Source organism: Neurospora tetrasperma (genome assembly GCF_000213175.1).
Source record: "Neurospora tetrasperma FGSC 2508 unplaced genomic scaffold NEUTE1scaffold_4, whole genome shotgun sequence".
NCBI classification, from domain to species: Eukaryota; Fungi; Ascomycota; class Sordariomycetes; order Sordariales; family Sordariaceae; genus Neurospora; species Neurospora tetrasperma.
In genome coordinates, this window is record NW_009799102.1 from 2,191,412 (window position 1) to 2,203,660 (window position 12,249).

The 12,249-nt window shown below is 51.8% G+C and overlaps 3 protein-coding genes across 3 annotated transcripts; 2 read left to right on the forward strand and 1 right to left on the reverse strand.

The window, feature by feature from the left end:
* Nucleotides 1–387: 387 nt before the first annotated feature.
* NEUTE1DRAFT_111124 (uncharacterized protein) lies at nucleotides 388–1,225 on the forward strand (the record flags this gene model as incomplete). Its single annotated transcript, XM_009853943.1, has 3 exons — nucleotides 388–652; nucleotides 689–804; nucleotides 1,067–1,225. 3 exons carry the CDS (start codon nucleotides 388–390, stop codon nucleotides 1,223–1,225), a joined length of 540 nt encoding a protein of 179 aa, XP_009852245.1.
* A 2,211-nt stretch (nucleotides 1,226–3,436) lies between these two features.
* On the forward strand, nucleotides 3,437–7,660 carry NEUTE1DRAFT_130555 (uncharacterized protein; the record flags this gene model as incomplete). Its single annotated transcript, XM_009853944.1, has 3 exons — nucleotides 3,437–4,484; nucleotides 4,541–6,574; nucleotides 6,629–7,660. 3 exons carry the CDS (start codon nucleotides 3,437–3,439, stop codon nucleotides 7,546–7,548), a joined length of 4,002 nt encoding a protein of 1,333 aa, XP_009852246.1.
* Nucleotides 7,661–8,159: 499 nt separating this feature from the next.
* NEUTE1DRAFT_84109 (uncharacterized protein) lies at nucleotides 8,160–10,959 on the reverse strand (the record flags this gene model as incomplete). Its single annotated transcript, XM_009853945.1, has 3 exons — nucleotides 8,160–9,957; nucleotides 10,012–10,287; nucleotides 10,795–10,959. 3 exons carry the CDS (start codon nucleotides 10,957–10,959, stop codon nucleotides 8,206–8,208), a joined length of 2,193 nt encoding a protein of 730 aa, XP_009852247.1.
* Between the last annotated feature and the right edge of the window lie 1,290 nt (nucleotides 10,960–12,249).

Genomic DNA, 12,249 nt, shown 5'->3' on the forward strand with positions numbered 1-12,249 from the left:
AACAACAGTTCAATGCAATTCACCGACCTCACCTGTGTACACCTGTGCAGTGTGAGAGAGACGAGCGTTGACTTGTTGCGTTGCCCACGTGGCTGATCACTTTGGCAGACATGAAGATGATCCGTCCGTTTCCTCGGAAGGCCGGCCGTCGAGGGCTGGGGCCTGGCTGGCAAGCTGGTGGGGTGATTAGCGGACCGAACGGACCATAACGGTCCGGACCTCCCGGAGTGGACGAGTAGTGTAAAGACCCGGCCGGACACGGTCACTGTCGGGCAACTTGTCCGTCTCCGTGATCAGTTTGAACCGGGGCCATTATCATATCAGGGTCACGACCACGTCAGAACGAAGCATGCTGGCAGCAGGTTGAAAAGAGAAGAAAGGAAACTCATGAGGACATTTGTTGCCGTTGGTGCGTGGAAGAAGAACGGAAAGTGTCAGAACCACGACCACAACTGTGCATCTCCTCCCAAACAACCCAGCACGGCCCCAGAATCGGTTACAGAAGCGACGGGACCTGAGCTGCAGCTGCCAATGCGGGGCAACCTGTGGGGTTACGACGGCAACGGCTCTGATCCGGATGTTGTTGCACAACCTGAAGCAACTGGAGTACAGACTGCAGATGAAAGGAGCAACTTCCAGCTCGGCACATGTTGTTAGTGCAGTGTGTTATGGTAACCGATGGTGACAGGGACAGAGGAACCGACCTTGGCTGGCGACCAACTGATTCACAAAGACCCTTGTCTCATTTTTGGCGCCTTAACATGCATCTCTAGCCCAAAGGTACCTAGCCATCGCCAAGTAGCCGTGAGTGTGTAGTATACAGTGCAGTGCTCGAAAAGGAAACTCCCGTCCTGGGCATGTTCAGTTCTTGGTGTGTTGCTTCAAGCTCCATGCAGGGGGACTGAGTGAGAGAAATGTAACGGAGAATCGATTTCTATGTATTTGGATGGGCGATAAAGGGAACGCTCGTCGTAATCTCAATCACCATTCCTCGTTATGCTCTGAAACCCCCTTTGGGACGGGGGCTGTCCCTGGCTGAGCTGGGACTTTACACACGTTACCCAAGGTTAAGGTACACTCTCAAGTTACATACATGCCTCTACACTCCAACCCTGGTTTGATTGTTGGTGTGGTACTTCGATTCACACTTTTCCTTCTCAAGTTTGGTTCGGTGGACTTTGGCGATGCAAGCCCTGGTAAAGCGCTGGAAATGTTTCCCTTTTAGGTATTGTCTTTGGAATACTGAGGAGGCTGTTCCGAAGCCCTGTCTCTACCCTGGCTTTTTGACGATTTAGACCAATCACATAGTCTAGATCGCACATTTCTCCCCTGTTCAAAGTCGGAAGAAGTCCCACGCTAACAATCAAACCAGTATTGAACTGTACATGGTACACTACTTGTTGTCGTCCACTTGGCCCCCGCGTTTCCCTTCCGCGTGACGATTCGGTTGCCCGGACCCAGCTTGCCAGGACCTGAAATGGCCCTGTCATTTAACACATACAGTCAGCTCCCCTGTTCCAGCAACAGTTGGAGGGAAAACTACCCTTTTTGAAAGGGTAGGAAGCGCAATCCTAAAATAGAAACACCGGGTGGGAAAATTCACTGTCGATTTGTACGTAGGTACCTAGGGTATGGAAAGGTGAAACCAGGAAAACTGAAGGGGTCTGCCACAGGGCAAAATTGGCTTGGCGTGCCAGTTTTGGTCACGGTTGAAAGGCAGGTGGTCTGTGCACGTCACCACTATGGTCAGATGTTTGGGGTTGCTAGGTGGAACAGGGGACCGGGCCAACTGGAACTGCTGTCTTGTGGGTGATCCTGCTGGATCATAAACTTCGTTGACGGGACCGGACTGTGCGTATCCGGTGCATGTACGGTAGACGGTAGTAGTACCCCTGACGTCGACTGACATACCTAGAGGTACCTATATACCGTACATGCTGCCGTCTTTACTGGAGGTTCATCCAATATATCTAGGGCATTCCTGACGCTGGTTCTAAACAGCATCCCAGGAACCTCCACGGATGGATGCCAGCGATGGTACGGTTATGGCTTCTCTAGGTAGATAAGGCAAAATTTCACACGCGTTCGTGAAACCTTTGTTGCTCCAATCTTGTCTTTCTTGGCTCGCCCCAGTGTCGTCACATCGCTATCCCGCCTAACAGAAATGCAAGTACTTGATATGACGTTTGGCTAAGGTAGGCTGTGCATCTGCAATCCACCCAACCGTCGCCTCTCTGGGCCACGGCAGCTAACAGGGCAGGTTGCCGCACTCCGACAGCAACAGCACCCTGACTTCACCTAGCAACCACTTTTTGCTTTTTTCTGGGCGTGTGGTGTAACATCACAGGCGACAAGACAAATTGGACCCGGACGTCTCAAACCCTTCATCGGGCTGTGCTTATTCTTTTTATTTTTTTTTAATGGCAGCACCGCCTCAGTCCATCGTTGAGTTTCCTCATCCATGACACATTTCCTGATCCAAAACTATATCCGAGTCCATATTCCTCCATTCGTCTGTGTGACCCGACAATACCCTCGTTCGCCAGCCAACATCTTCCACCACTCTCTCTCTCTTCGGCCATCGCAATCCAGTCCGACCATTGCCTTTGTGTGTTCAGCAACTCGCGCAACGATATATCCACTTCACGCTCTCCCGACGACAAGCGCGATTCTAGCCGGCCGTCAAGGTCAGTCAATGCTAAACCAGACAGGTAAAGGCTAGGAATTCATTTCTTTACCTTTCGTCTGGAGCTTTGACGATCTGCGCTCTTTCGATCCGATCCGCCGTGTCATGACTGTCATCGCTTCAGGCCAGCCTTCAATCTCCCTTGTGGTCCGAAACTTTTGTTTTCGACAGGTTCCATCTCATTCGCCATGCAAAATCGCGTATCAGACAAATTGGAAGCCACTACGGACAATCAAATAATCGGATACTTTCCCCATTTCCATGACTTGGTGCATACCTAGGTACTACCCAAGGTATACTCGGAAACTACCATCCATTTGGAACTGAAGCACGCATTCCATCTTTCTACTTCCCTTTTACCTTCATCCTAGGACATTTATTTTTCCCATTCGGCTGCATCTATTAGTCACTTCCTTCAGACTGCTGCCACACACCAGTCAACAAGAAAAAAAAAAGAGCTTTGCAGGTCACGGCTACCTACCTACCTTCCTACTTCTACTTCTTCTACATAGCTGAGCTCATCCGTTACTGGCTACAGGCCTAGCCCCTGGTGAAGGTGTCATTGAGCGTACGCTACATTGCGTTGCCACTGGTTGTCACTGACTGCCGCCCTGTTGATGATTTCCTAACCGACTTGTGGTTGCCACCATCATACTTCCATTTTCCCTCTCGGAAGGACCCGACTCATACACACACAGATTTGACACCAATTTTTATTTTTTATTTTTTTTGGAAGGCTCAATCATCAAGATGGCCATCTATACCACCCAAGCACGGTCTACGCGAGAAGGTACCATGAATATCAACGACACCTCCATGCCTTCTTCGATGGCGGTCTCGACCACTTCGCCCTTTTGGCCATTGGGGCCTTTTCCCAACAGAGTGGATTCCCACGCCAACTCGCACCCGCTCCCGCACCAACTCCAGCATCCGCCTCAAGATCCGCTTCAGCATCCACAAGGGCCGTTTTCACAGGGATCCTCGCAGCAGCAACAGCAACAGCAACAGCAACAGCAACAGCATCCGCAGTGGCACCCGCACCCGTTTCCGCAGTCGCACCGTGCCTTTGGTCCTCCGCCGAGCTCTGGCAGTATCATCACTACAAACAACTTGAACCGAAAGTACAGCAACGGCAACAACAACTTGAACGGCAACAGCCCCGGCAGCGGAAACGTGAGTTCCAACAACGTGAGCGTCAACCGGCCACCCACCGCAAACGTCCAGGTCCGCCGCCGTCCTCATGCTGCCACGACCGCCGGTCGATTTCGAAGTGCCGTCAGAGTTCCGGACCTCCCTGTCTTGAACAACTTGCGCATCACCAGCAACACAGGTAACACCAACGTCGACAATTCCAGCTCATCTGACGAGGGTTTCCGCTCTTCAGCTGCTCGTCCTCAGAGACCAGAGCATCGACGCTCCATGAGCCATCCATTCCCGTCTCTGTTCTCGAGCAAGAAAAAGAAGTCATACCAGATGTATGCTGGCGATTCCGGGTCCGAAACGGTAGACGACGCCGGTTATGCGCCCAAGCTCGGTACCATCAGGCCTTCAACACAGCATTCTCGTAATCATAGGAATGTTCCTTCTACGGGCAACAAGGACTACAGCACGGGAAATTGCATGACGTGCGGTTGCTTGGTGCGATGGCCCAAGGAGCTTTCTGTCTTCAAGTGTACCATTTGTTTGACCGTCAACGACCTACAGCCATCCAGCTCAGGTCAAGGGCAAGGGCAGGGTCCTAGGCGGGATGCTTCCCGAAACTCACCTCCCGCAGCGGAAGAGCGAGTCTTCTCTCATGGTAAGAAACTCCTCTATCTGATATGACTGTTCGCTCACTCATTAAAACCTGCTTAGAACGACCGGTTTCTTTGGGTCATACAAAGTCACTGGCCACACAATGTCTGCGTTCATTTCTTTCGTCTGCTCTACGCTCAAAATCGGGCCGACAAGCAGATGTGCAGCCAGACTCTTATTTTACCCTGGCAAAGGTTCCTTCGCAAGATCAGCAGGAAAGTTCGCTTTCGCCACCAAGTGGTCCAGGAAGGGTACCGCCGGCAACAAGCAGGGCGGTAGGCGTGAGCCCACAACCGCAGCGCGATGGGTTAACGGTCCCAAACACCGACCTGGATCCTCAGCAGCGTTCCAATAGAACGCCTCGGTCATACTCATCGTCCTATCCCGAAAAACGACCGGCCATTCCTGATCTCGGCCTCCAAGCACCTGGTCCTCAGGCGAGCCCACAGATTGCAAACCCTGAGATAGATTCGAGGCGGATGTTCAAACGGCTTGAGGATTATATAATCAGCTGCTTCACCTCGTATCAATGTTTGAATACTTCGTTTTCGACAACCCGCCCGTCTCACCAGCCTAGACCTAGTGGCGAACCAGAGCGTAGACGTCGACCAACGCAGTCGCAACCTCAGCCCCGACCTCAGCCCCCACCCATGCCTCAACCCGAGGCCCGCAAAGACTCGGTTACTACAGAACAGCCGTTTGTTGAACTGGACGCCAAAATGCTTTTGCTGGGGGACTTTGCGGAGAATGGTCTCTGGTGGACGGGAGGACACGAAGAAAAGGTACCAGGGAGGTCATCGTCCAACCGGAGCGATCCTGGCGCGTCTGCAGTGAGCCCAAGAAGTCCTCGAATTGACTGGGCGGAAGTAGAGGAGTGGTATACGGCAGTGCTTGACGCTGTGCGGTCCTGGCCCAAGTTTTACGATGAGCTTGTCAGTGAGGATTCCAGTCTCGCTGTGCCTCCCGAAGCGCTTAAGGAGATCGAAGCACAGTTGCTTGTGGGACAGGACCATGTTCATAGGTCGCTTTTGAAGGCTAGCGAGACGATTATGAAACGGCCCGGACGCCTGATGACTGCGCCTCATGAGCTACGGTTTATTCTCATTCTCGCCGCTAACCCACTGCTTCATGCCTATTACAAGCCATATACCGGCGAGTTCCGGCATATGGACTCATTTTGGTCTGCTCAGGGCGGTCCCTCTTCTGGAAGGCATTCCGGAATCATAAAGCGTATCGTCGGTCTCCTGTCTAACACTCCCAACGAGTGTCACAATCATCTCGTCAACTGGTTTGCGAGGTACCCGGAACCGCTTTTCATAAAGACAAAAGATCTCATTTCGAGCTTCTTAGCATTTCGACTTAACCGACAGAATGAAAAGAAGTACGATGCCAGAGTGGATATCACCGCCGGTTTGATTCCAAGTCTGAATGCTGGCAGGTCTGCGGCCTCACTTCACGCTGCGTTGGGATCTTCACAGGCATCAGGAAAGAAGCAGAAAGAAAAGAAGAAGATATACAATGAAGATTGGCAGATCAAGGCCTCGGCGCAAGTTCTTGCGCTGATTTTCGCCGCCAACAACACGGGACATTCACGGCGCAGCCTCGCCAATCTTACGGATGGACCGGTGGCGAGCACAAGGGATCGGGTCCAAATGCGTGGGCAAATTCTTGCCACAAGCGATTTCTACACCACTCTTCTTGACGACTCCGACCTCGTGGCGGACTTTGAAACATGGGAGTCGAAAAAGGGAAAGTTTGCCTTTTGTCAGTTTCCCTTCCTTCTTAGCATAGGCGCCAAGAACCAAATTCTCGAGTATGACGCGAGGCGGCAGATGGAGGACAAGGCAAGAGACGCCTTTTTCAACAGCATCTTGACCCATCGTGTTATTCAGCAGCACCTGGTGTTAAATGTTCGCCGGGATTGCCTGGTTGATGACAGCCTCAAGGCTGTGAGCGAGGTGATCGGTAGTGGCGGGGAGGACATCAAGAAGGGCTTGAAGATCAATTTCAAAGGAGAAGAGGGTATTGACGCTGGCGGTTTGCGGAAGGAGTGGTTCTTGCTCCTTGTCCGTGAGGTGTTCAATCCCGATCATGGTAAGTCCACACATCTGTTGAAAATTAACTTTAGTCGTCCTAACCTTGTTCTAGGGATGTTTGTCTACGACGAGGACTCCCAGTACTGCTACTTCAACCCCGCCTCTCTTGAGCCATCCGAGCAATACTTTCTAGTCGGCGTCGTCTTCGGTCTCGCCATATACAACTCCACCATCCTCGACGTCGCCCTGCCACCGTTCGCGTTTCGGAAACTCCTCATGGCCGCACCGCCTGCCACGCTGGCCACGTCCCAGCCTCGCCAACCCATGACGTACAGTCTCGACGACCTCGCAGAATACCGCCCCCGCCTCGCCAGCGGCCTACGCCAGCTCCTTGAGTACGACGGAGACGTCGAATCCACCTTTTGCCTCGACTTCGTCGTCGACATCGAACGCTACGGATCCACCGAGCGCGTCAGCCTCTGCCCCAACGGCGAACGCCGCCCTGTGACCAACGCCAATCGCCGCGAATACGTCGATCTGTACGTACGCTACCTGCTGGATACGGCGGTGACGCGCCAGTTTGAGCCTTTTAAACGGGGGTTCTACACCGTCTGCGGCGGCAACGCCTTATCACTCTTCCGGCCCGAGGAGATTGAGCTGTTGGTCCGAGGTTCGGATGAAAGTTTGGATATCTCGGCGCTCAAGTCGGCTGCTACCTACGATAATTGGAGTACGAAGAACCCAGTGGAAACGGAGCCGACGGTTAGGTGGTTCTGGGAACTTTTTGAGGAGGCGTCCCCCGCAGATCAAAGGAAGTTGTTGCTGTTTATCACGGGCAGTGACAGAATACCCGCGGGAGGGGCGGCGGCGCTATCGATTCGGATTGCGTGCCTGGGCGAGGATTGCGGGCGGTATCCGACGGCGAGGACGTGTTTCAATTCTTTGGCGCTGTGGAAGTATGGAAGTCGGGAGCGGCTGAAAGAAGTCTTGTGGATGGCGGTGTTGGAGAGTGAAGGATTTGGGTTGAAGTGAGGGGGGAATGATGAAGGATGATGTTATGCTTGGTGTGTTTGTGTTGGTATGAAAGAGTTGTGGAGGTTATGGAACAGGAGTTTCTCTACATGGTATCTTTTTTTTTTTTTTCATTTTTGGTTACCCTGCATATCCCAGACCGGAAGAAAGGAGGCAAAGAGAAAACTGCATCATTATCATCGGCATCAGATAAGAAAGAAGATAGCGGAAAGCAAGCCAGATAAATTCATTCGTGTAGCGTCCATCCTTTGAATAAGCCGAAACACCACTCCACGCTACCGTTGATTGAGCAACATGATTATTTATGTACGACAGCTACCATCGAAGCCAGTTTTGAGCCACCATCACAGCACGTATATTGGGGGTAAAGTGTATAAAAGGCGTTGGAAGAGTACTTGTCAATAGATGAAATGGTGAAGAAGAGGAGGAGGAAGAAGTCAGTTTAGACACCCACTTGGGCCTTGTACATCGAAGTGAAGTGATGGGCCGGGCGGGGCTCTTATATGAGATGACAGTCCATTCAAATTGGATGAAAAGATAATTAAACATGTGATACCAGGTTTTGATTCAAACAGTGCCGGTATGTATTTCGTCACAACAACGACTTGGTCGTGATCCAAATGTATTTATTTCCTTATCATTGGTGTAGTACCAAGTCTACGCATCTAATTCCCCCTCAAACTCCATACTGTGAAACCGCTCATGAGCAGATAATGCAAACAAAGGAATGAAGTGGTTGCATAGTGGACATTTGATACCATCACCACCATCACTGTCGCCATTGACACCCAGACCCTCGGCGTCTCTGAGGTCGTCGTAGTCCAGATCTTCTTCTGTAGCTTCTTCTTCTTCTGCGGCTTCTTCTTCTTCATCGTGATTCCACACATTGTCTGGTGAATCATCCCAGACTTCGTCGTCGTCTTCAATGTGAAAGTAATAATGGTTGGTTGACATTATTGGACCCAAGTGGTTTGTGTCGCGGTCGGCTTGTGCTTGTGCTTGCTCGTGGATGTTGGAGACGGGATGTTGTTGTTGATGGTTAGTGGTGCTGGGGTCCCCATTGTCGTTATTGTTGTCCTCCGCCGACCCTCTTGCTTTCCCGATAGAGGATTCATAGCTTGTATCACTCATGTCCAAGTTCAAGTCCGGGTCCTGGCTTAGGTCTTCTGCATCCAGATTATCCAAAGGTTCAGCTTCAGTTTCGGGTTGGATTCCGGTGTTGTCGGCGTGCTCATGTTCGGGATCGTAAACGGTGAATTCTCTCGCCCTCATAAACATGTTTTTGATGTCCCTTCCCCTTCCTCCGCTGCCGCCGCCACCGGTCGTGGGATCAACCGAGTCCATGTTTGTCACGCAGACGTTCAGCAACCCGATACTATACCCCTTTTCCCCTTTTCTCGGGTTAAGCGGGTTAAGTTCGCGGAACATCGGTAGCAATGTCTCGGCGACAAGTCTCTGGATAATCTCGTCGTCACCATGGGCGTTACCGTGACTGTTACTGCCTGCAATGGTAAAGACGTAGCCAGGCAGACCCTGACTTTTCGAGACCCTTCCATAGCCATACCCTCTCCCCTCTCTCGGGTCCGTCCTCGGTCTCGTCGTCAACCGTAGCGTCTTGGGCCTCGCTAGCCACCTCTTTTTGTCGTCGTCCATCAGATCCGTCTTCATTCTCTTTAATAACGACCCAGTGATCTTCACCAGTTCCCGCTGGATTTGCTCGATGGTGACCAAAGGGCAAGAGAAATAAGTATCTTCGATGCTGATTTGCGTGGGGAGCAAGCGAGCGGGTTTGACGGGGGAGGAGTCGTGGCCATGGAGGAGGGAGACGATGTGTTTGCCGATTCCTGTTCCTGTACCTGAGGAGAAAGAAAGTGAAGAGAGGAGGGAGTCGAGTTTTGATGGTGATAGGTTAGGACAGGAGAGGAGGTCGTCGACGGTGATTTCTTTGGGGTTTGGGGGTGAAGATGAGCCAGGCTTGGACTGGGAAATGAAATAGTCCGAGAGAGCAGCGGCCGTTTTCCCTCCGATCCCGGGTACTTTTCTCAGTTGGTGACTGCCCATGAATCTTTGAATAGTTTCCTCACCGTCGTCGGGCCCGAAAGACAAGAGGGTCGTCTGGTTCCGGGGTTTGTTCACGTTACCGACCAACTTGGCGAGAAGTTTGTTCGTGGATATCCCGCAGGCGGTGGTGTACCCTTCCTCTTCGATCTTCAAACGGAGGTGAAGAGCTAAGTGGGAGGCGAGGAGAAGTTTCGTTCTTAACAACCCAGCCTGTCCACCTCCATACCCCCCAGTCCCAGACCCCTCAAGACCAACCTTTTCCCTCCCATAAACTTGCCCAGCAAACCCCCTCGCATTAAACGCAAACCCCTTCTCCGGATCCTTATTGTCTAAACAAAACCACGAGTGCTCCAAGTCATGGCGGTTCAGCAGTTCAACATTATACTCAACCATATCACTTACATCCATCCAGACTTCATCCAGACCCAGTCTTTCGACTCTGTCATTCCACGAGTACGAGCGCAATAGGGCGTAAAGACGCTTGGAGACGTCCCGAAAGGGAGTCAAGTCTTCGCCGTCGACGATGACCAGGTCCGGGCAGATGGCTAGGGCGGAGGCGATGGACATGAGCTTCTTGACGCCGAGACGGCGCGCGGGGTAGTTGCATGTTGCCAGTAGGGACTTTTGGCGAATTCCGAGGGGGAGGGATTTGAGTGAAGGGGTTTTGTTTTCGTAGACCTTGGAGGGGAGTTAGTAAGTAAGGTGGTTAGGGGAGGTGTACATCATGTTGAGGTGTTTTGAAGAACTGAAGGCTTCTTTGTTTACACCATGGGTCTGAAGCGAATAGGGGAGGGTGTGGGTGAGTGGGTAGGTGGAATTCAAAACCTACTTACCTGGGCGTAGAAGCAATCGAGATCCTACAGACGAAGATTCACACACACAGACAGACAGTCAGACATTGTGTCTACAATTGAATGATGCATAAAGAATAGTAGGGAAGGATGCTGTACAAAATGGAGGATGATTCGATCATGGTGCTTGATTTTCGACTTTTTCCTAGGATGATCCATCGCGGGTACTGTAAGCCGCATCACGAGGACGCGGTGATGCTTTTCACGTCTTGCGATGATGGGTCTGTCTATCCCCCAGTCTGTCCCATGTCTTCTTCTCCTCCAGTCCTCTGCTGTTTTGTGGGGAGATGGCCGGGCTGGCTTGCTAGGGTCCGGTAGCAGTTGGGCTAAACACGATGTGAATGCACCGTGAGTTGGTGTTTCGAAAAGTTGTGTTGAGTTGTGGTTGGTGGTCTTGCGTTTTGGCGCCGTTTTGGAGGTTGCAATGGGTCGAGACGGGATGTGACAACTGTAAAGAGTGGAGACTGTGGAACGCTAAGCGTTGTGCTCCACTCGTCATTTTGGGCTTATTGCAATTGGCTCCCGGTACCTAATCAAGATTCCCTTGCCGCACAGACCAATCCCGAACGCCCTAGCGGCTCAATTGTGATGGTGTACTATAGGGTTACCACAGAGCGCCGATGGGATGGAATGGGATGGTACGGGCGGGTGAGAGGATGATTTTTGACTGAGATTGCCGGCCGTGACAGCGAATGACAGCGACCACAGCGCTTAGTTGCAAGGCGGGCAGCCCAGAAGGAAGCTGGTCCCGGTCACTGTGATGATCATCGGCCTCTGTAGCGTGAATTAGGCGATCCATCAGCCCAAAATGGGAGGGACCCTCACCCCAAATGGGAAAGTCCAATCTTGAGTCCAGTGCACTCGCCAGCATGCCGGTTGATGACGACGGGAAGAGGAATGGGCAAGAGCAGTCCACGATGGAGTTGGAGAGATGGAGGTGTGGAAAGTAAGATCGGTACCAATCTCCCTCTTCCTTCCACTTGGTAGAGGTACTCTTCAAGGCTGCAGTGTTCACTGTTCAGGTCTCCTCCTCCCTCTTCAAGCTCATCTCGCCTCCTCTTTTCAATCCCGTTCCCGGACAGTTTCCATCCGATTCATAGGTAGAGGTAGGAATTGGAAACGACACACCTCACTACACTACCTACACAATGTCGTCCTCAGTCTAGATCGCTCGCCCGCCCGCCCAGTCCCTTCTTCCTCCTCCTCCTCCTCCTCCACCCACACACGCCCGGCTGCTGCATCTTGCATGAGGCTGCTTCCCTAGGTTGAATACCTACCTCAAGGTTACAGTCACGATATTTCCACTTTTGGCGGCACTTCGACCTCATCGCCCGCCTGAGCCAAGACTGCAGACTTTTTGAATCCCAGTCCATCCAGGGCAGGATTGAAGACTTTTCCCCGCCAGAGCCAATTCAATTTAGTTACAATCACTCTTTCGCTTTCCCTCCCTCTCTTTCTCTTTGCTACTGCAATTTCTTCTCTCTCTCTCTCTCTCTCTCTCTGGCCCGTTCACTCCCTACATATTGTAAGACTGACCGGACCATCTCGATTTGATTGCAATATTGCTTGCTTGCGCAAAGTGGAAGGTTCAGTTCTTTGCTGGACGTGCGCTGTTTGTGTGTTTTTGTGCAAAGACACTAACAAAGTCAAATCTTGCAGCGTTACCACGGGAACCTTCACAACAAGGCAACAAATATCCACATACACACTGACAGTTTTCAAACACGTCACGCAATCTCTACCTTTGCACTTGATCTTGGCCAATTTACAAGTTCGGACGGAAAGCTCA